Below are 26550 nucleotides of genomic sequence, written 5' to 3' on the forward strand. Positions count from 1 at the left end.
TCAAGTGTCTAATAGAGAAAAGAAGATCCTACATAGACCTTATGTTGAGTTTCATTTCAAGTTTAAAGAGCCTAAGACTGAACTCAGTGGGAGTATGGAGGCACCTTTTGTTACTTCAACTTCTCTTTCACTTTCTTTGTTTTTAATCATGTTCTTTAATCATCCCTTGTCCTCTACCTAGTCACATACCTGCTCAATTTTCATCAGCTACAAACCCATTTAAAAACTGTTCAGCTCTAACATTTTCTCATGTCAATGGAAGGTCAGAAACCTGGAACGTCTTCTCTATGTTTCTCCACAGCTAGACTTATTGATGGTTTTAGCAAGAATCTTTAAGCCTGGGGAGATTGGAAGAAACAACTTACTACCTTAATGAAAAGAAAACAATGCAAGTAGAATTAGAAAACTGCTCTTTTTAAAATGACCTAAGTGTTAAAAACACTAAAATGTGTTATTTCATGTTTCTGCAGTCCCTATCAACAATGACATTTTTAAACTTATTTAATCTTTCTCGAAAGCTTTTAAGGTAATGTTTTTCAAGTGTTGTAGTAGAACACATTCATTCTACCAAAATGTTCTAATACACATTTACTTTGGCATAACAGTTCTACTGCATTTTCAAGATCAGTGCAGAATAAGAGAATTATGTAGCATTTACACTCGATGTTTTAAAAATAAACTTGAAATTTGACTTTTTGGAAATGATTTTGAATATTTATTTCACAGACAAGTGAGACATAAACAGCAGCTTAAGATCTAGTGGTGTTTTATTCCAATGGTTGCAGGTGGCGTCTTATAATTAATTCCCCAGTGCTCTTCAGGTAACTGTCTGCTAGTTCTTGTTCAGTTGGAAGTCCCTGTGGCAATTTCAGGGGTTGCACTCTGCAAAGACATTTGAAATATATATCACTAAATTTATATCAGAATTTTACAATTAAAACAAATTGAAGTTTATTGTATTTACATTCACCAACCTTATAAGATGCTTGATGACTTTTAGTTTATTATTAATCGATGGAACATTCTTATGGATCCGTGGCTGATGTGACTGGTAAAATACGGAAGATTTGTTTTTACATTTATCATCTATCACAGCATTAAACAGTAATTCAATTAAATGACATCTATAAATCAACTTACCGTAGAAATAAAGCCAACATACCAGGTTCCTAAATATCTTATTTCTAACTCTTCAATAAAAAAATTGTGCTGAATTAAACAGAAACCACTTATCAACTGAAACACTAATGCAATGAAAATAAACATATTTCAAAATTCACTGTCCTCTATTCTGGACTCTTAGGCAGCAAAGGCTATACATACTTGACCTATTCAAAGTTTTTGGCCAAACTTTCAATTTTGAAATGAACCAAATTACGCAATGTTCCATTTAGGTTAGCGAAAAGTAAATGACAGACTGGTAAGCTATTTTCTTAATTACCCAGTAACTTGCAAGTATGAAATATTCATCATTTGAGCAATCAGATTGTTAATGTTACATGACCCAAATCAGATCAGCCATGATCTTACTGAATGGTGGAACAGGCTCAACAGGCCACATGACCTATACTTGCTCATAATTCGTTTGCTCATAAGAGTGCAAATGGATGGATAAAACTTTTGAGTCTCTGATCAAGAAGTAAAGGAGGCATATGTTAAGAATCAAGTGAATCTCTTCAAAAAGCAAGTAATGGCATTCTTAAGATGGAAGTCAGGAGAGTAAACTGGAGCGTAGGAGGTTTAGACATGAGCTGATAGAAATTTATAAAATAATGAGAAATATAGGTAGAGTTGTTGGTAGTTGTCTTTTCCTTAAAATGGGGTATTTCAAGACTGGGGCAGATTTTTGGGGTGGCAGTAGAGATATATAGAGGAGATAAGAAGGTGAGAGTTTTTTTTAAACAGAGGGTGGTTCATGTGAGTGGTGAATTTTCTCTGGAGGTGTTAGATGTGGGTAGAATTGCAACATTTAGAAGACATTTGGATTGATACATGAGTGTAAAGGGTTTGTAGGGATATGGGTCAGGAATGGGCAAGTGGGACTCGTTTAATTTGAGCTTTTGTTCAGCGTGGACTGGTTGGACGATAGGGTCTGTTTCCGTGTTGTATGACTATGACTATAAACAATCTATTTAGTTCACTACTATTGACAACTAAATGTGGAAGGATTGTCAAGTTTTGATCCGATCTGTAAGTTATCAGACTACTTAGCTCTATATGGTTCACTAATGTCCTTCAGGGAAAGAAATCTATCATTCTCACCTGGTCTGGCCTACATGTGACTGCCAACAATGTGGTTGACTCTCAACTGCCTTCTGAAATCACAATAAGCCACTCACTTGTACCAACTGCTATGAGGCCTCAAAGAAATTAAACCAGACAGACCTGATATTGTCCTCAGCACCAGAAAAGACATTGGCAGAAACAGTCCTACTGACTCTGCAAAGTCTTACTGGGGTTATCAATGAAGAGTGCAGAAGGGCATACCAGAAGCAGAACCAGACATACCTAAAACTAAGGTGGAAACTTGGTGAAGCTACCAAACTGGATGACTTGTGTTCCAAACAGCATAAGCAGCAAGTGATGAACAGAGCTGAACAATCCCACAACTAATTGCATCAGATCTAAGCTCTGCAACCCAATCACAAATAGTTGTGTCTGGTATGGACAATTAAACAACTCTCAAACTCACAAACGAGTCAAGCAACCTGACATAATTAAACTCATGTAATCATTCCTTATAATGTCTCAGACACCACCATTACCTTCCCTAGATATATCCTGTCCCACCAGGTCAGCCCCAGCAGAGATAGTGCAAAAGTAGTATACAGTCAGGGCAATATCTTCAAGGTATAATTTGCTAAGTATACTTTCATGAAACTGCTGTTTGACCCGTCTATGGGATTATTATGTCAATTTTGACAGAAGTCCCCAAATATTGTGAAGGAAGACTTTACAGGGTTAATTGGACAAGGTTTTATTTTCAGATGCTAAGTAATCCATTAGATTACATTTGTTTTTTTTTAAATAGCAACTAGGTACAACTGAGTGGCCTACTAGGCTCTTTCAGAGGGAAGATTGCCGTGGGGCTGGAGTCATATGCTAGCCAGGACCAGGTAAAGATGGCATATTTCATTCCCTAAGGACATACATTGTTTTTTACAACAATCTTATTTTTGTAATCAGCATTACAGAGACTAGTTTTAGTTCCAGAATTTTAATTCTTTGAACTGCTGTAGTGAGCTTTTAACTCACCCTAGAGCATGTGCTTGGGCCCATTAGTTTGGTTGTGTATCACTATACCAGCATTCACAAATGAGAAAAGGCTAAACAAACTTGCACTTTTCAGCCTGTGAAGAAAGCATGCAGTACATTTCACAGAATGAAACAAAGATCATAAATGAAGTATAAAATGTTGATCTCTAATACTATTATATATTTGAAAAAGAATAAAGGGACACAGGTTTAAATAGTAACATAAGGACTGATGTACTTCACATAGTGAATGATCAACACTTGAAATGGACCTCTGGTAGAGGAGAAAACCTTTAAGTCACTGAAACAAAAATATCAGCAACTGGGGAGGAACAGAGATTGTATGGTGTTTCTGGACAGGTGAATGGTTGGTCTTCTTCATCCACAAGAATACTGTGATATATTATAATGGCTTAACATCCTGAAAAACCAGCAACTGGAACAAACCAAAAGACACTGCATACCTGTGCTTATTCAAATCATGGAGAAAAATAGAAACTGAATATATCTGATTGACAAAAGGAATTAAAAGTTAACAAGTGCCCATCACCATAGGGCAATAGGGAAGCAAACATGGATTTTATGACCCAAACGGAAATCCAACTGTTGTAGAATTGAATGGCCAGAAAGGTAGCAGATCCCTTTTTGGCTAAGAGTTGGTTTGCATTGGAAATCAAGAACCGAATGACAAACAGGACCATCCAATGCAACAAAACACAACATGGACCACAAGTCACAAAAAAAATCCAAAATTTATATGTTAACACTAAAGGCGAAGTGTGGGGATGGACCATTAACTATAGTGGAGACACTAGGATTAATATAGACAACACACAGAGAAGATAATTCACCTTGTCTAACCCAAGGTCATGGACAATCTTCTTTTCCCAATATGGACGTCGTTTTGTACATTTTATTCTAGTAATGATGTGTAGTTGGTGAGGACAGTCTGGATTACCATTATATCTTGCATGATCTGATGGTGAAACTTCAAACATCTGAAACCAAAAGATACACTAATTACATTTTTAAAAAATTTATGCTGATAAACCATCAAATTATTCCATGGCATTTTGAACATGGAGCACTGATTTGAATCCTAAACTAAATTCAGTTCTCCAGTCTAAGATTAGGCAGTCGGAATCTAGAAATCTCAGAGGGAAGACTTACAACCTATTAATTCTGTGCACTGATTTTGGTAAAAATAGGCAATTGATCCCATTTTTTACTAATTTCCTTTCCTTCAAGTACTTGTTCAATTCAAATTTGAAAGTCATGATTAAATCTGCTTTTACCACTTGTTCAGGCAACATACTTCAGGTCACAAATCACCATGTGAATATATTTTCTTCACTTCATATCTGGTTCTTATGCCAATCATGTTAAATCTGTGAGCCCTGCTCTTGAATAATTTTATTAATGGAAAGAGTTATTTAATCAACTACAATGATTTGCTATACCTGTGAAGAACAGCTCTAGTCTCTCCACAATACTTAAGTCCTTCACCCTTGGTACCAGTCTAGTAAAGATTTATATGCACATAGCTTTAGTCTCAACATTTGGCTATAAAACACATTGGAACATCCTATAAGAAACACTTGATATATAGTCACTAGACTTTATAGGAAATGCAGCAGCTGGTTTGCATCATTTTCCCTGCAGAAAGAGGCCATTCAGCCCATCAAGTCTGCATCAATGCTGCAAAGGAACATCCACCCAGACCTAGCCCCCACACTCTCCTAAAACCCTACTTCCCTGCCTTTACCATGACTAATCCATCTCGTCTGCCCATCCTTGGACACCACAACACAACTTATCGTAGACAATCTACTTGCACACATTTGGACTGTGGAAGTGGTGAGGTATAGTGTTATGAGATTTTGTGTTATATGCTATCTTTATTAACTCACTCACCAGCTCGCTATATTCATTAATATCGGGTTTAGATTAGATTACTTACAGTGTGGAAACAGGCCCTTCGGCCCAACAAGTCCACACCGCCCCACCGAAGCGTAACCCACCCATACCCCTACATCTATATCTACCCCTTACCTAACACTACGGGCAATTTAGCATGGCCAATTCACCTGACCTGCACATCTTTGGACTGTGGGAGGAAACCGGAGCACCCGGAGGAAACCCACGCAGACATGGGGAGAACGTGCAAACTCCACACAGTCAGTCGCCTGAGGCGGGAATTGAACCCGGGTCACTGGCGCTGTGAGGCAGCAGTGCTAACCACTGTGCCACCGTGCTGCCCAGTTCTTGTTCGTTCATTCATTCATAATCCTTTACTAACCCGCTACTTACTATAACACTTTCATATGTTCATAAAACCTCGATTCTGTAGTATATTTCACTATCCAAATTTAAAACAATCCTTTCAAATCCACTACTGCATTTCCACACCTTATCAGCCATTGTTACAAGCAGTGTTTACCTCTGAACAAGCGCAGCATACAGAACAACACCATCCCCATCAAGTCTCCATGAAACATTATAATATTAATCAGTCCATACCAAACATCTCCTGGATATAAATAGATTCCCCAATTATTAAGTACCTGTTAAATATCTTTTAACTGTGCCATTATCCATTTAAGAAATTAACTCACAAAACATCACTTCCATGAAATTGCACGAATGAATGAAACTCATACCAGCAAATAGGAAATAAATCTCACAACCCAGCTGCAGTAATCAGTTTAATATCCTTTATAAAGTACAAGTACAATTTTAACTTAGAGCATATAGGCCTAGTAAATTTACTAACATTTACTAACTTAAAACACAAAAGGACAACACCATCTAATAATGCAAGCTGACTGTTCAGATACGCTTCATCCCATCAAAAGTATCCAGCATTTAGCACGTTTTAACCCATCTCCTGTCTCCAAGTATGCTGTTTAGGGGGTGATTAACCCTCAGGAGAATGTCGCATGAACAGCCAGGTTTCTGGTATCGAGGCAGATTGTAATGCAATGAGGGGTATGTTGGGTTCCAAGTGATCGATTGTGATAGGGGACTCTCTAGTCAGAGGCACAGACAGATGTTTCTGCGGCCAGCTGTGAAAAACCGGAATGGTGTGTTGCCTCCCTGGTGCCAGGATCAAGGCTGTCTCAGAGAATGTGCAGAATGTTCTCAAAAGGGGAGAGGGACCAGCAGAAGGTCATTGTACTCATTGGAACCAACAACATAGGAAGAAAAAAGGATGAGATTCTGAAGGGAGAATACAGAAAGGTAGGAGGAATTTAAAAAGGAGATCTTCGAGAGCAGTAATAGGAGAATAGAGCAGATGAATGCGTGGCTGAGGAGCTGGTGCATGGGAGAAGGGTTCACATTTTTGGACTTTTGTAATCTCTTTTGGGATAGAAGTGACCTGTGCAGGAAGGATGGATTGCACCTGAATTGGAAGGGGTCTAATATACTGGCAAGGAGATTTGCGAGAGATGTTCAGGAGGATTTAAATTAGTAAGATGGGGGGGGGGGGGTAGGATACAGGAAAATAGTGAGGAAAGAGATCAATCTGAGACTGGTACAGTTGGGAGAGAGAGTGAGTCAAACAGTCAGGGCAGGAAGGAACAAAGCAGAGTACAAGGTAGGACTGATAAATTAAACTGCACTTACATCAATGCAAGAAACCTATCCGAGAAGGCAAATGAACTCAGGGCATGGCTAGCAACACGGGACTGGCATATCATACCTATTATAGAAACGTGGCTCAGGGATGGACATCACTGGGTTTAGATGGAAAGGAATTTGTTAATGTGTACAAGAAAATTTTCTGATTCAGTATGTTGATATACCTACTGGAGAAGGTGCAAAACTTGACCTATTCTTGGGAAATAAGGCAGGGCAGGTGACTCAGGTGTCAGTAGGGGAGCAATTTGGGGCCAGCAATCATAATTCTATTATCTTTAAAATAGTGATAGACCGAATCTAAAAGTTGAAATTCTAAACTGAAGAAAGGCTAATTTTGATGGTATTAGGCAAGATCTTTCAAAAGTGGACTGGGGTGAAATGTTCGCAGATAAAAGAATACTGGAAAATGGGAAGCCTTCAAAACTGAGATAACAAGAGTCCAGAGACAGTATATTCCTGTTAGGGTGAAAGAAAAGGCTGGTTTGTGTAAGGAATTCTGGATGACTAGAGAAATTGAGGTTTTGGTTCAGAAAAAGGAGAAAGCCTATGACAAGTATAGGCAGGAAAGATCAGGTGAATCCTTAAAACAGTATAAAGGCAGTAGGAGTATACTTAAGAGGGAAATTAGGAGGGCAAAAAGGGGACATGGGAGAGCTTTGGCAAATAGGGCTAAGGAGAATCCAAAGGGTTTTTATAAATACATTAAGGACAAAAGACCAACTATGGAGGGAATAGAGCCGGTGCTGGGTCCACTGCTTTTCATCATTTATATAAATGATTTGGATGTGAACATAGGAGGTATAGTTAGTAAGTTTGCAGATTACACCAAAATTGGAGATGTAGTGGACAGCAAAGAAGTTTACCTCATAATGGGATCTTCACCAGATGGGCCAATGGGCTGAGGAGTGGCAGATGGAGTTTAGTTTAGATAAATATGAGGTGTTGCATTTTGGAAAAGCAAATCAGAGCAGGACTTATACACTTAATGGTTAAGGTCCAGGGGAGTGTTGCTGAATAAAGAGACCTTAGAGTGCAGGTTCATAGCTCCTTGAAAGTAGAGTCGCAGTAGATATGATAGTGAAGGTGGCATTTGATATGCTTTCCTTTATTGGTCAGAGCATTGAGTATAGGAGTTGGGGGGTCATGTTGTGGCTGTACAGGACATTGATGAGGCCACTTTTGGAATAGTGTTTGCAGTTCTGGTCTCCTTTCTATTGGAAGAATGTTGTGAAACTTGAACAGGTTCAGAAAAGATTTACAAGGATGTTGCTAGGGTTGGAGGATTTCTGCTATTGGGAGAGGTTGAATAGGCTGGGGCTGTTTACCCTGGAGCATCAGAGGCTGAGGGGTGACCTTACAGTGATTTATAAAATTATGAGGTGCATGGATGGGATAAAATAACAAGGTATTTTCCCTGGTGGGGGGGGCTAAAGAGTCCAGAACTAGATAGGTTCAGGCTGAGAGGGGAAAGATATTAAAGGGTCCTAACAGGCAACTTTTTCCATGCAGAGGGTGGTATATATATAGAATGAGCTGCCAGAGGAAGTGGTAGAGGCTGGTATAATTACAGCATCTAAAAGTCATCTGGATGGGTATATGAATAGGAAGGATTTAGAGGGATATGGGCCAATGCTGGCAAATGCGACAAGATTAGGTTCAGATAGCTGGTAGGCATGGACAAGTTGGACCGAAGGCTTTGTTTCTGTGCTATATATCTCTATGACCCTATGACAGAAGCCTGTGAAACATTTGTGTAATATGGATTAGAAAATTTCACGCCACAGTAATGGAATTTTAATATATGTAAGATTGCGTATAAAGGGGCTCTAGTAAGAAGTGTATTTCAGGATTCTATTGACGCCTCGAATTTGTTCTGTATATGGTATTCCAAAAGTGGCCTCATCAATGTCCTGTACAGCCACAACATGACCCCCCAACTCCTATACTCAATGCTCTGACATCAAGGTATATGGAGACAGTGCAAGAAAATGGGTTTGAACTAAATCATTAGCCACATTCTAGGATACTGCAGTCGGCTCAAGTGGATCAATGACCTACTCTTGCTCCTATGTTCCTATAGCTGAATCTGTATTTGGACTAGATTGAGATATGAAGTTGGGTAAAGATTCTGATATTGAAAAATCTCAGGTTCAGTTTGTAATCTGAAGAGCTACAATCCAAGTATTGAAAAGTCAGACTTGACTGGGTGTCTTAGTTTTTAGCTGGTACAGACACAATAGACCATGTGACCTCTTTCTGTACTATTAACTTTTTAATGTTTCTATGAAACAGAAGCTTCTGTTACTTGAGAAGAGAAAATTATTAAGTGGTTATGTCACTGGACTGTAATTCAGGAATCCATGGCAGCTGGTGGAATTTGAATAGGTTCTTTTGGACTTCAGCTCAGTTATAGTAAAGGTTGATAGGTCCTCAAATTAAGAGAAATGAAGTGGGGTAAATCTTCTATTATTGAAAATCAGGTTCTGTATGTAACCTGAAGATCACAAAACCACATCTGCTTCACAAACGCCCTTTCAGGAACAAAGTCTATCATTCTTACTTAGTTTGGCCTTCAAATGACTCCACACCCACAGCACTCTAGATGTGCCTTAAATGATCTGTGAAATTACCTGGCAAGTCACTAAGTTTGAGTCATTTGGGGTTGGGCAAATAATGCTGGCCTTGCACTGATGCCCATGAAAGAATGAAGGAAAAAATGAAGAATGACAGTCTCTAACTGATGCATTTATAATGCTGCAAGAGCAGTCTTTTCAAAACAGATTTCTGAATGCTTTCTTTTCATGAGCATTTCAAGAACTGTCATTGTTACTTTGTGGCACATAAGTACTGCAATTAGTGCAAACTGTGTGAGTGGGCAAAGGGAGGTTGTAGCCCATCACAAACACGAGGGAGATTAGCATGTTATTAAGATGAGGGCGAGAGGGCCTATTAGCCTTTACTATAACTGAGCTGAAGTGCGACAGAACCAACATAGGCCACCTAACCAATCCACATCAGCTCTCGCATGCCTCTGTGGCTGCCTCTAAATGCCTGGTCAGTAGGCAGGCCTGACTTAATTCTGTGCACACTTTCCTGTAATGAATACAATGTATATAGTGGCAAGTTATATAGAAATGGGGCTGCCAAGTCAGGAATTCAAGATTCCTATGTCATTAGCAAAATACCAGTACTATGTCCCTAATAAGAAAGACAAGGATCCTGTAAGAATTGTTTATTAAAAATTGTCAACTTTTCCTAACATCTCAAAGATTTATGTAGCTTTATCCGATATAATTGCAAATGCTGCAGGAATGTATCATTTAAAATATATTGCCCTGCCTCATCCTTCAAATCAGAATGTAACAGCATACTAAACGTAATCTGTCACGTCTTCCCATTTCACTGGTCCAGGACTTCCTGAAATTTATCTTCCTCACTTTTTAATGTCACATCAGAGTTTTGTACAAATGGAAAGCAGTTTTTACTGAAGGATTTGTGGCATTTACAAATCGATATTTTTCGCTTGGCCTCTCACCATCTCCATTCTCCTCCCTAGACCTTTTCCCTTCTGAGATATCAAACCATTCGACAACCCCCAAACCCCCCCGCCCCCCCTCCTCCTCCCCCCCACCCCTCCCCTCCTCTCCCCCCCCCCCCTCACCCCACCACCCTCCCCTCCTCTCCCCCCCCCCCACCCCCCCTCACCCCACCACCCTCCCCTCCTCTCCCCCCCCCCCCCCCCCCCCCCACCTCACCCCACCACCCTCACCTTTGCTGGAATGCGAGCCTTGGTAAACTTCAATCGTACAAATCCAGCCCATGATAGTGGAACCAAAAACTGTTCCATCAAGTTCTGTAAAAACAAATTACAAGTTTTGAAAATTAGTGATGACAAAAGATATGTTAGCAAAGGTAAATAAAGTACACAGCAACTGCACACGACATCAGTAGCCTTTCATTATGGCTTTTCATTTAAATGTGTCCTCAACACATGGGTGATGCTTGTAAGGTCACAGTTATTGTTAAACTGAGATGCTGTAATAGTACTCAATAGGAAATATTGTATTTTTCAGAATAGAACATAGAATATAGAAAAATACAGCGCAGTACAGGCCCTTCGGCCATCGATGTTGCGCCGACCGAAGCCTACATAACCTACACTAGCCCAATAACCTCCATATGCCTGTCCAATGCCCGCTTAAATGACCATAAAGAGGGAGAATCCACCACTGATACTGGCAGGGCATTCCATGAACTCACAACCCGCTGAGTAAAGAATCTATCCCTAACATCTGTCCTATACCAACCTCCCCTTAATTTAAAGCTGTGTCCCCTAGTAACAGCTGACTCCATACGCGGAAAAAGGTTCTAACTGTCAACCCTATCTAAACCCCTAATCATCTTGTACACCTCTATCAAATCGCCCCTAAACCTTCTTTTCTCCAATGAGAACAGCCCCAAGTGCCTCAGCCTCTCCTCATACGATCTTCCTACCATGCCAGGCAACATCCTGGTAAACCTCCTCTGCACCCTTTCCAGTGCCTCCACATCCTTCCTATAGTATGGCGACCAAAACTGTACACAATACTCCAGATAAGGCCGCACCAGAGTCTTATACAACTGAAACATGACCTCAGGACTCTGGAACTCAATTCCTCTACCAATAAAGCCCAGTACGCCATATGCCTTCTTCACAGCACTATTTACCTGGGTGGCAACTTTCAGACATCTGTGTACATGGATCTGTGTACCAAGATCCCTCTGCTCATCCACACTACCAAGTAGCCTACCATTAGCCCAGTAATCCATCTTCTTGTTACTCCTACCAAAGTGAATGACTTCACACTTAGCTACATTGAACTCCATTTGCCACCTTTCTGCCCAGCTCTGCAACTTATCTATATCCCGCTGTAACCTGCCACATCCTTCTTCGCTGTCCACCACTCCCCCGACTTTCGTATCATCCGCAAACTTGCTCACCCAGCCTTCAAGCCCCTCCTCCAGGTCATTTATAAAAATGACAAACAGCAATGGTCCCAAAACAGATCCTTGTGGAACACCGCTAGTAACTGCACTCCAAGATGAACCTTTACCATCAACTACTACCCTCTGTCTCCTTCCAGCCAGCCAATTCCTAATCCATAAGGTGTGAAATTTATGGTGTGATTGCTTTCCTATGACATTTCAGGTCTATTGATTTTAGAAGACCAGAAATGAAAATAGAAATTGATGGAAATACTCAACAAGTTTAGCAGCATCTGGGGAAAAGAATCAAAGTTAATGTCTCAGGCTGTTGCAAAGGTTCTCAGGCATACCAGGTTTTATGCAAGGGTGGATTTTCACATCTCTTTAAACTGGTGAATGTTGTTCATCCAGGTTGATCTTGCCTCATGTGTAATGTTGAATCAAATCTTGATTTGCAGATCTGATTGCAAATATTGTCCAGGAAATCACAGTTGGAGGGGTGTGTGAAGGCACTAGCTTGTTCTGTTTAGGACCTGACTCTGTTCTTCTGAAATGCATAGATTGTTTGATACCAGGCATTTCCATTTGGATCTGCTCAGGGTAGTAAACATAGGAAGAACATCCAGCAAGTCTAGAACCAGGGGTTGCAGTATAAAAGGTTTGGGGTACACCATTTAGCACTGAGATGAGAAGATATTCGTCATGTTTAGGGTGGTGAACCTGTGGAATTCTCTGCCATAGAAAGCAGTCGAGCCCAAAACAATGAATGTTTTCATGAAGGAGACAGAAATAGTTCTTGGGGCAAAGATAACAAAGACAAAAGCAGAAACAGGGTACGGAGTTAGGTAATGAGCCACAATTATGTTAAATGGCAAAGAAACATGAAATGCTGAAAGGCCTACTCCTGTTCCAATTAATATTGTTATGTTTTTTCCCACCCCATGCTATAGGGTCCAATGTACAACTTCTGAAATTGGCTTTCAGCATGTTTTTGCATTTGAGTTTGGGACGTGCTATGAGGCAGATTCCTGCCATTTGATAGACCACCTGGAATGTAAACACTTTTAGAATGTTTATATAATGTCAGTAAGTTAAGCGAAAGTGAGTAGTGCAGATGCTGGAGATTAGCGCCAAGAGTATGGTGCTGGAAAAGCACAGCAGATCAAGCAGCATCCAAGGAGCAGGAAAATTGACATTTCAGGCAAAAGCCCTTCATCAGGAAACTGTTAGTAAGTTGGCCATTCCTCAGAGCCATATAGAAGTCATGCGAAAACCACTGCACAGGACACTTTTGTACAGAAAGTCCACATTACCTTCAAAGACTGTGGGTAACTCTACAAATGCTAAGCTTATTTTTTCCAAGCAATGGACAATTGCAATGTGGAATGTGTTGATCTTCGAAAGAATACTGTCAAGATACTGAACTAAATTGGGTATATTGTTTGACTGGGGGTGTTGCAGCTTGTGCCCCAGAATTAGGTTGAGACAATTTTTTTCTGACTTAATGCAAATCAGTGTTCCAAGATTTTCACAAAATCAAATGTGATAAAATCAAGTATTCAGTGACAAAAGGGAGCTCACTTAAGAGTCACAGAGTCATACAGCACAGAAAAAGACCTTTCTGTCCAAAATGTAATAATCATTTTGTTGGCTTTGGGACCATAGACAGATCAGAGACCTTGATAGAGAGCTTTCATGATGTGCTCATCAGCAGCTCCCATAAACTCTGTAGCCTAGTTCTCCTACTTCAGCTTTCTCATTTTAACCTTCAATTAGTATCTTATTTGCTGGTATCTGGCCCCGCTTGTTGGTGATTTTTTTGTTAGAGGTTCTGTGAGCATTTAAACAAGTGCAGGACACATCACTCAACTCTGCTGCAGTTCAGCATTATTGTGGTAAAAATCAGTAGTTTAAGGTCCCCAGAATTGCTGTGTGTCAGTTTAATTGAGCAAAGAATATGACAACGGGAAAAGGGCAGGGAGCACTGCAAAAGCAGGGAACAGCCCTGCAGCTACTGACATACCCATGGCCTCTGTGTGGCCTCTGCAAACATCCCAAGGGACACTTATCTGTGCAGCAGAGCCTGGTCTTGGAGTTCGTGACACTCCAAGAGAAGACTGATTCAGTGAGGAGACCCAGACCAGGCTGGAACTGATCTTGGCCAAGCTGCAGAAGCATGACCAGGAGATCCAGCGTTGCAGGCAGTGCGTCATAGAAGTGAAGCAACGGTCTGTGGCTTCCAAAATTGCAGCAGAATCATTAGCAGTTCGGGTTCAGGCCCTGGAAAGGCAGGTATGGGCCTTAGTGGAGCAGATCAACAACCTCAAAAATCAAGGCTGTCAGAAGAACACCTGCTTGATCAGGCTGCCGGAACGCGAGGAAGGCAGCCAGCTAGTCAGTTTTTTGTAGCAAGGGTTCCCGCAGTTTTTGAGGCAGAAGTCAGGGCGGGCCGGGTGCAGGTCGAGCGGGCCCACCAGGTCACAATGTGCAGGCCTGGATCAGACCAGCACCCCAGCCAGTCTTAGTGCAGCTCCAGCACTATAGAGATAAGCAAATGGTGTTGGAAGCTTCAAGAGCACTGGGGAAAGATCCACAGGCCCTGATATACAAAGGATCAAGAATTATGTTTTTCCAAGACTTCTATGCATCCATGATCCACAAGAGAAGGCTTTTGATGAGGTAAAAAAAAAAGAGGCTGAGGAACTTGAATATTCAGTAATCTGCAAGATATCCAGCAATATTATGTTTCAGCCACGGAGGATCAGTGTTTAATTTTGACTCATCGGAAAAGGCAAAGGACTTCCTGGACACTTTAAAATAGACTGGCTGGCTCAAATATTACAGACAGAAGTATTCACTTTGTCTTCTCTGCAGTCTGCCTGGTTTACCTGCTTTTGGCCTTTTACAATGTAGGGATCCCCTTTTTCTTTTTCTCTCTCTTCTCCCTTCTTTCCCCCCTCCTATTATTCTTTGCTTTTCTATCATTCCCTTTATGTTTCTCTCTCTTGGTACGGGATGGGGGGGATGGGATTTGGGGGTGGGGTAGGTTTACCAGGATCGCCTAGGGTCAAAGTATGGATGAGGGACTCAGCAAGATGGCGGCGATTCTGTAGGACTGCTGTGGACAGCTTTACATAACAGCCAAGGCATACCAGTGTTTTTTGCCATCCTGGCCAACTTATGTGGTGGAAATATTAGTTTAAAACTTTACAGAGCACATATTTGTTAATATTTGGGAGTGGGAAGGATGCCAAAGGGAAAAGGAGCAAGGAAACAGCAGCAGGGAGGACACTCCCCTGCAGCACCTACAACACCAGTGACTGCAGCAGTAGCAGCCTCTCCTGAACCCTCCAGGAACCTTACAGACTCACAGGAATTGGCTGCGGTGATGGAGAGAGTTACCTTGAACATTGCGGCTGCGATTGAGGAAATCCGTGGGGAGATTCGTGCCCAGGTCCAACCGATTGCATCCATGCTGCAGAAGCACGAGCAGGAGATCCAGGGCCTCGTGGAGAGGCTGGAGGAGGTGGAGGGTCGAACTAAGGCCTCGGAAGTGCAATGGAGTCCTCATCCAGTCAGATCCAGGTGCTGGAGCAAGAGGTGCGGGCCTTGCGAAACCGTATTGACGTCCTCGAAAATCGAGGTCGGAGGATAAATATCCGAATTGTCAGGCTCCCTGAACGTGAGGAAGGTGCGCAGCCAGTCAGCTTCTTTGAAAACTGGTGGCCAAAGTTTTTGGGCCTTCACATCCAGTCCAGCAGGCTTCAGATTGAAAGGGCATATCGGGTTACAGTGCACAGGTCAGGGCCGGTGCAGCATTCTCACCCGGCCCTAGTGCACTTTCATTCATATAAGGACAAGCAGAAATTCATAGAAGCTTCCAGATCTCTGGGAAAAGATCCGCAGGTGCTGCTGAACAAGGGGTCATAAATCATGCTTTTCCAGGATTTTTCAGCAGCTGTAATCCGAAAGAGGAAGTCCTTCGATGAAATTAAAAAGAGGCTGAGGAACCTGGACATCCAGTACTCCATGAGATACGCCACAGTACTTCGTTTCAGCCATGGGGACTCAGTTTATACATTTGACTCGGCAGATAAGGCTAAAAACTTTGTGGACACTTTAAAATAGACGGATTGGCCTGAAGAATATGATTAACGTTTGTTCTCTTTTCTATTTTTCCCCATGTTTTCCATTCCTTTTTAAAATTCCTTTCTTTCTCCCTAATAATTTCCTTTTTGGAAAGGGGGGGAAAAGACTTTGGAATAAGTTGTTCCTTTTTTTTAAATAACTGGATTTTCTGATGGAAAGTTTTGTGGATGTTCTTTGTTGTCTCTCTCTCCCTTTTTTTTGTTTGTTCTGCTTCTCTTTTAGTCACAAGTAGGGGTGTCATGAAGCCAGGGATGGGTGGAGTGCTCATCCTCATCCTGACTTTATCTTTTGATTTAAGGACCATCTCCTTGTTTTTTTTTCTGGCCTAAGGCTGGGGCACAGACCAGGTTTGAAGGAGCTGCGAAGGAGGGAATGGGTAGGGTGAGTGCCCCCTATGGGCAGGGGGAAGAGTCTTCCATTCAAGGTTAGGGATTTCATCCAGAAGAAGACTACGCTTCTCACTAAGCCCTATAAGCCCGATACAGAGAGGCTGTTGCTACGTTCCACAAGGACCCTTTCGGTTAGTGCCCTCTATCGCCTGCTGGGTGGCAGGGCCTGGCAGGATATTAAACGGTTATGTGAGATCTGAGAGCAAGAGCTGGGAGTAGAGATCTCTTCTGGAACATGGGAGAACATATGGGAGAATACTCGAAAGATCTCAATCTGTACTAGGATATGTGCTACGCAGTTAAAAGTTCTGCACAGGGCTCATCTGGCACCAGACCGTCTAGCGAAGTTTAAAAAAGGGGTATCTTCAGTGTGCCCCAAATGTAAAATAAGTGAAGGTACGCTTGCCCTTTCCTTCTGGACATGCCACGGGCTCCGTGTTTATTGGAGCACTGTGGCGGGAGAGGCAGGGAGGGTATTGAGGACTGAAGTCAAAGTAGACCCGATATCTCTCCTCTTAGGTTTACCAAATTTACCATCTTTAGACGGGCATGGGAAGAAACTATTTAATATTCTTGCACACTGTGCACGGAAGAATATTCTGATGAATTGGGGTCTGAGAACCCACTGGGCTTGTTGGGATGGCAGAAATTAATTATGGAGCACATTCCGTTGGACTTTATTACAAACATGGTGCACCACACAACAGACAATTTTTATAAGACATGGCAGCCCTACTTGAGTTATTTGGATATAGATTTATCAGTTATCTTAACTAGGGCGTTTGTTTAACCAGGATGATCAGATTTGTCAAGCCCTGGGCCCTGGAGGGGGACTCCAGGGCTAATACGAGTATGTATACAATGCTCCCGTTCCTTTGTTTGGGAGCCTTACGCTGAGCATAGCTGTTTTGTATTTTGTGGGGTTTTTTTGGTTTTTTTTGCTTTTCTTTTTTTTGGTGTTGCTTTGTACAATGTTAGGGTTTGCTTTGTATTATAGAGTAAGTTAGTCGATAGTAGTTGTATTGTAATTTATGTTTCTTTTCTTTTTATTATACTGATATTTGTGATTGATTGTTTTTTTCAATAATTTTATATGTTTGTAAAGTTAAAAAAATTTGCTAATAAATATATTTACAAAAAAAAGTATGGATGGATGGGTGGCCACTCTTAATTTTTTTGTTGTAAGATGCATGTAACCTTTTTTTTAAAAACTTTGTTTTGCCTGGTTTTGGGGCGCAGATTCAGCTAGAATGAGCCATGGAGGGGTTAGTGGGTAGTTTGAGTGCCCCCTGTGAGCAAGGGGGAAAGTCGCCTCTTATTTGTTTTATATGTTGGTTCATTGCAGAAGTAGTTAGAAGTTTTGATTTTGTAGTTTTTGTAGTTGTATTCTCAAGTTTATACAAACTGTTTACTGGGGGGGGGTGTCACGGGCTATTTCGGACAGCTATGGTTAATAGATCGTTTAGATGGTGCATCTGGAATGTTAAGGGGAATCATTCACCAATTAGAGGAAGAAAGATACTTTCAAGCCTTCGAAAAGAACGGATGTAGCCTTGCTGCAAGAAACACATCTAACCGATAAGGAGCACTTAAAAGTTACAGCAGGGAGGGCTTGGCCGGGTGTTGTTCTCATCTTTTAATTGTAAAAGCAGAGGAGTTGCTATACTCATCTAGAAGAATCTCCTATTTCAACTGTTTGACCAAATTAAGGAAGAATATGGGTGGTTTATTATCCTTAAAGCTTTAATTCATGGAGAGGAGTATGGGATCTTGAATGTATATTGCCCCCAGCACACGCCCTCAAAGTTTTAACAGATATGCTTTCCAGTTGACGGCCCTTGGGGTGTGTCATACGATCACAGGGGGAGACTTTAATCATCTTATGGACCCTGGGGTAGACAGGATGCTTAGGGGTTTCACGGGCATATCCCACATACTAGGCAACTGGTGGACCTGAGCACGGAGCTGGGGTTGGTGGATGCGTGGAGATGTCTTCACCCTGAGGGTAGGGACTTTACCTTTTTCTCTACCACATAGAGTGCTACACTAGGATTGACATGTTTTTTTCCTCCATCAGCCTTTCTGAATTTGGTGCTGTCCTGAAGATTTGGGAACATAGTCATTTCTGATGATGTGGCAGTGTACATGGAGGTTAAGGCCAGTGGTAATGAGACAGGCTCGTGGTCTTGGCGCATGAATCCTTTTCTCTTGAAGGATAGCAAGCTTGCTCAGTATTTTTCATGGGAATTTAAAATTTTTTGGGACATTAATTTGTGTACGGCCAGTAATCCATTGGTGCTCTAGGAGACTTCCAAGGCCGATGCAAAGGGTTCGATTATTTTTTATTCGGCGACCCGGTAGTGACAGAGGGCGAAAGCAGCAGCGTATGCTTAAGGCCCAGCTGAAACAGCTTACTTTGACAAACCATCTGCAACCAAGCTGCAGCAGATTACAGTCCTCAGGGCTGCTCTGAATGCTGCGCTCACCCAGACAGCAACGAGCAAGATCTCCTTTGCGAAACAGAGGTTATTTGAGTACAGTGATGAATTGGGTAGATATTGGCATATCTGGCCAGAAAGAAGAGTGCCCCCCAATCTATCACATCCAGAGTGTGTGCTGGTACTCTCACTTACGATTCTAAAAAGATTAACGCAGCATTCAGGAAATTCTACAGTGTAGTACCAGTCGGAGGGCTATGAGGACAGATTGGCGAAGGTGGAGTCCTTTTTTAAGACCTTGGACCTCCTAGGTATAACTTCAGAATAGGCATCTCTTTTGAATGCCCCTCTGACAATCCAAGAGATACAGGAGGCAGTTCCAGAACGGTAAAGCACCCAGCCCAGGTGGATTTCAGAGTGTATTTTATAAGGAGTTTATAAACATGCTGGCCAGGCCAATGTTGGATATGTACAATTTTTTTGTACAGTCAGGACTGCCTCACATCCTCTTAGAGAAGCAAATATTTTCCTTATTCTCAAGTGAGGGAAAGTCCCAGAGGATTGTACTTCATACAGGCCCATATCACTATTAAACGTGGACTTTAAAACTTTGTCGAAAATGCTGGCATTGACTTTGGTGAAGCTCTACATCGTAAAGGAGGACCAGACAGGTTTTATTAGGGGTTGCTTCTAATAACATTAGAAGAGTGCTGAATATGGTTCAGGTATGCCAGCAAGGGTTGATTCCGCCTTGGTATTCTTTCTGGAATCAGAAAAAGCATTTGACCAGGTTGAGTGGCCGTACTTCTTTTATGTCCTGGAATAGTTTGGTCTTGGAGGGGTCTTTGCCAGGTGGATTGCAGTGTTATATAGTGACCCTCGGGCAGCGATTGTCACTAATGGTATACGGTCTGACAATTTTAGTCTTGGTAGAGGCAACCGACAAGGGTGGCCCCTTTCACCGTTGCTATGTACATTGGTGATTGAGCCATTGACAGAGGCTATCCGGAGGGACCCCAATATAATTACCCCGGAGGTAGGGTCAGGAGGGCATATCTTGTTCTAACTAACCCGACAATATTTGTAACCCGTTTAATACAAGTGATTAATTTCTTTGGTTCTTTCGCAGGGTATCAAATTAATTTTGTGAAGTTGAAGGCCATGCCTGTGGGGGGGTCTTGTTAGAGTACCCGATTTTGGGGGTGGAATCAGATTCCCTTTCAGGCGATCACAGGTAGGTTTCCTGTACTTAGGCATTTTTATCACGCTGCCTTTGATCAATTATGTAAGGCTAATTTTGTACAGTTGCTAGAGAAGATAAAACAGGACCTCCAGCGCTGGGTGGATCTTCCAATTTCCTGGTCAAAATGAATGTTCTTCCTCGTTTATTATATCCCATGTGAATGCTCCCTTTGATGCTGCCTAGACAAGTGCTATGGAGGCTTAACAGTTGTCTCGGTTCTTGCATCTGGCGTCACAGGCAGCCTCTTATTAAGCTTGCCAATTTGCAGCTCCTGCAGGGGATGGGGGTGTGGACTTCACAGATTTTAAGAAATATCAATAGAGTTCCCTATTATCCTATACAGCTGATTGGGCTTGCCAAGACTCAAAGTCAATTTGGCTGGACATTGAGAGCTCCCAGTCAAAACGCCCCCTTATTAATTTGGTGTTTATGGACAAGATGAGGACTGTTACAGGCCATTGCAGAAATCAGATTGTCCTTAACACAGTCAAAGCATACAGAATGATGCAACAAAATGAGAGCAAGTCACGATAACCTTTCCTTTTTACTCCCATAGGAGAAATACCAAGATTCTGGCCGGGATTGATGGATTCTGGCTTTACGCTCTGGGAATCTAGAGTAGTTTCCTGTCTGGGAGATTTATTTGAGGGGGAGGTCTTGATGTTTTTCAAGCAGTTGAGCCAGAAATATGAATTATCTAAGAAGGACCTCTTTCATTATTTTCAGATTAGGGACTTTATACAGAAAAAGACTACGTTAATGGTTAGTCCCTATAAATCTTATGTGGAGAGGAGAGTACTTCGGTCCACGTGTACTCCCCCGGTCAGCACCCACTATCATTTATTAGGAGGCAATGTCTTGAAGGACATTGAGTGACTGCGGGGGATCTGGACTCAGGAATTGGAGGTGGAGATTTCATCAGAGGCATAGGAGGCTATTTGGGAGAACCTAAGGAAGATTTCAATCTACAATAGGATGCAGACTATGCAACTGAAGGTACTCCAAAGGGCTTATTTGGCACCAGAGTGGCTTGCGAAATTTAAGACAGGATAGCCTCCAATGTGCCTCAAATGTAAAACAGATATCAGTACTCTTACTCATTGCCTGTGTGGCCATACCACAAGCTTCACAGGTATTGGAGCGCTATAGTGAGTGACTTGGAAAGAATTTTGGAAACAGAGGTCAAGGTAGATCTAGTGTCCCTCCTCTTGGGTTTGCCAAATCTCCCCTCTTTGGATGCGCAGGGGAAGAAACTATTTAATATTCTTTCATTTTGTGCATGGAAGAACATTCAGATGAGCTGGATGTAAGAGAATCCCTCAGAGCTATCAGAGTGGCGTAGGTTAGTTATAGAGCACATCTCCCTAGACTTCCTCACAAATATGGCATTCCCAAAAATGGAACGTTTTTATATGACTTGGCGACTCTTCTTGAACAATACAAACACAAACTTGTCAGCTGTGTTGGTCAGGGCCTTTGTGTAGCCAATGAGAGCTGTGTCTGGCAGGCTGGAGGAATTCCAGTGCTCCCTGTGATGGAGAGCTTTGGTGGGGTTGGGCAGACTGTTGTAACTTAGTTTAATTTGCCTTAGTTCAATTCAATTTAATTCAGTTTTTTTTTGTTTAATTTATTTATTGAATCATAATTTGCATAGGGTTTTCTTTTTATCTTTATTCTTTTTCTTTTAAAAGTGTTTGTGGAGTAGAGTAGCAGTTTGTTTATTATTGTTGTTATGTTATATGATTGTTATGTTATTTTGAGTTAAGTTTATAATTTTGTAAAAGAATTCAAATTCTTTTTTCCAAAAAAATGTGCTAAATGATGGGATTAAGAGTGTCTGTCAGGTCTGCTTGCATAATTAAGAGGCATTAATCCTTTTGCCTTTTACATTAGTAAATGTTAGTTAAACACACTAAACCCAAATGCTCTAACTAAGTTAGAAACTACACCTGTACTTAATATATAAAAAAGATATTAAACTGATTACCACAGCTGGATTGAAGACTTGTTTACTATTTGTCAGTGAGAGTTTCATTCATTCATGCAATTTCACTTAAATTTTGACAGTTAGTTTCTCAAAGGGATAACAGCCCAGTTAAAACGTATTTAACAAGTACAAACTAACTGGGGAAGCAGTTTGGTGTTCTGTAATCTATTCAGGTACGGGAGACAGTTGATAAGGCTTGATTAATAGCATCATAGAGATGTACAGCCTGGAAACAGATCCTTTGGTCCAATTCATCGATGCCAAGCACATATCCTAAACTAATCTGGTCTCATTTGCCAATACTTGGCCCATATCCCTCTAAAGCCTTCCTATTCACATATCCATCCAGATGCCTTTTAAATGCTGTAATTCTACCAGTCGCCACCACTTCCTCTGGCAGTTCATTCCAAACTCACACCACCCTGTGCATGAAAAAGTTGCCCCTTAAGTCCCTTTTATAACATTCGCCTCTCATCCTAAACTTATGCACTCTAGTTCTGGACTCCCCCACCACAGGGAAAAAATCTTCTCTATTTAGGCGAAAGCAAGGACTGCGGATGCTGAAGATGAGAGTCAAGAGTGTGGTACTAGAAAAGCAAAGCAGGTCAGACAGCATTCAAGCAGCAGGAAAATCGACAATTCCAGCAAAAGCCCATCATTAGGATTAGTGTCATGTTGCATGAATCTTTTGTTATAAATTCTGTCTTATGCTCCACAACCATCCGATGAAGGAGCAGCGCTTGGAAGCTAGTGCTTCCAAATAAACTTGTTGGACTATATTCTGGTGTTGTGTAGTTTTTAACTTTGTGCACCCCAGTCCGACACCAGCTCCTCCAAATCCAGACATTTATGTAGAAATAGGCCTGATGAGGGTTTAAGATGAATGGGTTGAAAGGGATGCTTTCATTTAGTCTATATCGTAATAGCAAAATATGCCATAAAACACAGCTTCAAAAATGAATGAATGAATTAAATTGTGTTATAGTAAATAATGGGTTAGTAAAGGGTCATGAGCAATTGAACAAGAACCCAGTACTCATGAATATAGCGAGCTGGCAAATGAGTTAGCAAAGAAAATCTAAAACACAATATCTCACAAAAGCAATTTTTTTTATCTCAGCTGATGATAATACTGGACAAGATAGATCCCAGAGTGAGAGTCAAGAGTGTGGAAAAGCAAATCAGACCAGGCAGCATTCAAGGAGCAGGAAATATACGTTTCGGACAAAAGCCCTTCATCAGAATTAGAAAGTTCAGTTGCACAACACCATAGTCTTTTGCTTTTGCCCGAAATGTTGATTTTCCTGCTCCTTGGATTCTACCTGACCTGCTGTGCTTTTCCAGTTCCACACTCTAATCTCCAGATCTGCAGTCCTCACTTTCACCTAGACCCCAGAGTGTGGCCTGGTTTGACAGAACAATTTTGCATGGGATTAGAATACTGGCCCTTAACTTTGTATGCCTTGGCATCATAAATACATTGAACACGTTGTGATATTTGTGCCACTGTTATGGACCAGGCCAGACCCCCTCAAAGCATTTCAAGAAAGTAGACCCTAACTATGCTAGTTGTTTTAAGCAGGTGTCACGCAGATATTCCAGGAGGGATGCAGCTGATCAAACCACTTTGTTTTAAACAAAACAGAATTTATTTACAAGATTACCAAATGAAACACAAACAAAAGAGATCAGAACACACAATAACAAACTATCTGAAAATCCAACAGATTATCCCAAGTTAATAATGCTGTTCCCAATACTTGCAACAATCCCCATAAACACCCTCTTGGAACAAAAGGTAAAAATCAAACAGTGTCTTACATTAGAGAAAAGTCACAGAATGAAAGTACCAGCCTGGGCCTGCTTCTTTGGTTCCAGCAGCTTTTACAACTACCTGACCGCTTTCAGTGTACAGCTAGACCAGAGAAAAACTGAGCTGAGAGAACTGGCCACTCTTCTTTCATTGTACAAGTATTTCCTTAAAACTTAAAAGTCTTTTGCTTGAAACAGTACCTGTTAGCTATAATTAAACTGGCCCTTCAACTTAGACTTTGTGGAGTATGTGTCTTTTACGATCTCTCTGAAAACAAAACAAGGACAACATAAACTTGTTAAAGGGGCAGCATCATCACACCTCTCCCACCCTCACAGGTGGCGAGATCCAAATTCCCACCACCCTTTGGGTGAAAAACATTTTCTTCATATCTCTTTTAAAACTTCTGCCCCTTACCTCGTATCCATCCTCAACATAAGAACGTTTATTTCTACCTACTCTATCTACAAGCCCTCAATTTTTTTTATTCAATCAAGTCCCCTCTCAATTTCTTCTGCTCTGAGGAAATCAACCCCAATCTGTCTAATCTCTTCCCATAAACTCAACAGCCCAAACAACATCCTGGTAGATCTCTTCTGTACTCTTTCCAGTACAATCCCATCCCTCCAATAATACGCACTCTAGAATTACACACAATCTGTAGCCTAACCAATGTGCTGTACAGTTCCAGCATAATCTCCCTGCTCTTACTCTCTATGCCTCAACCAATGAAAGCAAGTATCCCAGAATATCTTCTTAACCACTTCATCCACATGATATCTTACAAGACTATTGTTCATACACACAGAAGTCCCCCGATCGTCAGTGCTTCCAAGGGTCCTACTGATCACATATGCCATTTCCTTGTTAGTCCTGCACAAGTGCACCACCTCACATGTATCCAAATTGAATTCCATTTGCCAGACCATCTATATCCTCATAGTCTAAGGCTATCCTCCTCACTATTTACCTCCCCACCAATTTTTGTTATCTGGAAACTTACTGATCAACCCTCCAACAGTCAAGTCTTACTCATTGATTTCAACCAGCAACACTGGCACCAGTGGGAATCCACTGGACACAGACCACTAGTGAGAAAAGCACCCCTTAATCATCACCCCATGCATCTTACCACTGAGCCAATTGTGGATCAAATTTGCCAAGTTTCCTTGGATCCCATTGGCTCTTACCTTCGCTATAATTAAATAAGATACAATTTGAAGCACCCATTCTAACAATCAGAAATAAAGATTCAACCCCTTCACCTGCAACCACCTTGCTCTTCCTGACACTTTTAAACAAACTTATAAAGCTCATCCATTTCTTAACATCATTCCCTGAAATTCCAGCTCCACGGACTTCTTGTTCTGAATCGAACAAAACTACAACTACTTTTTGTCCTCTCATTGGTCATCCAAATATGCATGTAAAGAGTGATTATTTGCAAGTTTGGCAGTTAAGAAAAACTTTCTCTCAAGATTCTCTTTTCCCAAGAACTTCAAGTAAACTGCAGCTTATTCTGACATTTCCTCATTTCTCATCACCAGTAGCAAAACAAAACTGACCTGAAATATGAATTATGTTTTTCTCCACAGATGATCTTTGGCCTGATGAGTACTTACAGCATTTTTAGTTAAACTATTAGCTTCTGTAGGACAGACAAGAGCATCCTGAGTTCTTATAGTCGGTTTTCCTCAGGAATCATAACATGCATATATACCTGCAAGCCTATAGATTATAAGACGTAGCAACTGAAGTAACACTCAACACAAATCGCTGAGAAACATCTGTGGAGATAAAGCACGATCGACATTTCAGGTCCAATGACCTTTCACCACTGTTTTTCTTTCAGATTTTCAGTATCAGTAGTTCTTTGTTTAAAAGTAGAGTTTATTCCGCCCTTCAATGAAATGAAAGCTGATAACCCTCAACTCTCCTTTCTCGCCTTTTCCCTTGATCCTCTTCCAGGTTAAAACATATATCAGCCGACAACACACTTAACGATGCAACCTTTACATTCCTGTGTGTTTCGGAAAAGGGCCTCGATTACAATGTGAACACAACCTACCGTTAATCGATTAACGTTCCTGCACAAGGCAGTCATCACCTCACGGTGTACAGAAATTGTCAGGAGTAAGAATGTTTCCAGTTCAACACAAAATTAACCTCAATACACTATACAATCCAGGCCCAAAGACCAACATGCACTGCGCTGGAATGCCCCACAATTCCCTACACCCGGTTCCACCCACAACCTCCATCATAGCCCCGCCTTCACACTCCATCACTCGGCCCCGCCCCCACCTACACAATCCATCACTCAGCCCCGCCCAACCTACACACCCCATCTCTCGGCCCCGCCCCACCTACACACTCCATCACTCAGCCCCGCCCCACTTACACAATCCATCACTCAGCCCCGCCCCACTTACGCAATCCATCACTCAGCCCCGCCCCAAACTACACACCCCATCTCTCGGCCCCGCCCAAAGCCCACGGTCATCGGTAATTCCCGGTTCCGTCGCTGACTAACCCGCTCTAAATATATTGTCCCGCCCTTAATTTCGGTCCCAATCCCAATTCCTCGCTCCGCCCACATCCCCCTTCCCCGAACCCGAGCTCTGGTTCCTGCCTTTCCCCAGCCCCGCCTCTCCCCCGCCATGCCCCAC

At 41.7% G+C, this 26550-nt stretch overlaps 1 protein-coding gene across 2 annotated transcripts; it reads right to left on the reverse strand.

The window, feature by feature from the left end:
* Nucleotides 1–692: 692 nt before the first annotated feature.
* On the reverse strand, nucleotides 693–26120 carry mrpl30 (mitochondrial ribosomal protein L30). 2 transcript variants are annotated; one of them, XM_072577653.1, is made up of 6 exons: nucleotides 25950–26096; nucleotides 24082–24148; nucleotides 10667–10750; nucleotides 4107–4253; nucleotides 975–1048; nucleotides 693–882 (listed from the first exon to the last, which is right to left on the reverse strand). In XM_072577653.1, exons 3-6 carry the CDS (start codon nucleotides 10742–10744, stop codon nucleotides 768–770), a joined length of 414 nt encoding a protein of 137 aa, XP_072433754.1. In that variant the 5' UTR covers nucleotides 10745–10750; nucleotides 24082–24148; nucleotides 25950–26096; the 3' UTR covers nucleotides 693–767. The 2 variants fall into 2 exon arrangements, with proteins under 2 accessions (XP_072433754.1, XP_072433753.1); XM_072577652.1 differs by lacking the exon at nucleotides 24082–24148 and having other exon boundaries at nucleotides 25950–26120.
* Nucleotides 26121–26550: the final 430 nt, after the last annotated feature.

This window comes from Chiloscyllium punctatum, chromosome 9, assembly GCF_047496795.1.
Source record: "Chiloscyllium punctatum isolate Juve2018m chromosome 9, sChiPun1.3, whole genome shotgun sequence".
Lineage (NCBI taxonomy): Eukaryota > Metazoa > Chordata > Chondrichthyes > Orectolobiformes > Hemiscylliidae > Chiloscyllium > Chiloscyllium punctatum.

Excerpts from the sequence above, each read along its gene's own strand:
- mrpl30 (XM_072577652.1), bottom strand. The coding sequence starts at position 25,985 with ATGACTGCCTTGTGCAGGAACGTTAATCGATTAACG. Across the intron at positions 10,751-25,949 it reads GGAACGTTAATCGATTAACG|AACTTGATGGAACAGTTTTT; the intron begins GTAGGTTGTGTT and ends TTGTTTTTACAG. Across the intron at positions 1,049-4,106 it reads ATGACCTTGGGTTAGACAAG|TCACATCAGCCACGGATCCA; the intron begins GTGAATTATCTT and ends GTATTTTACCAG.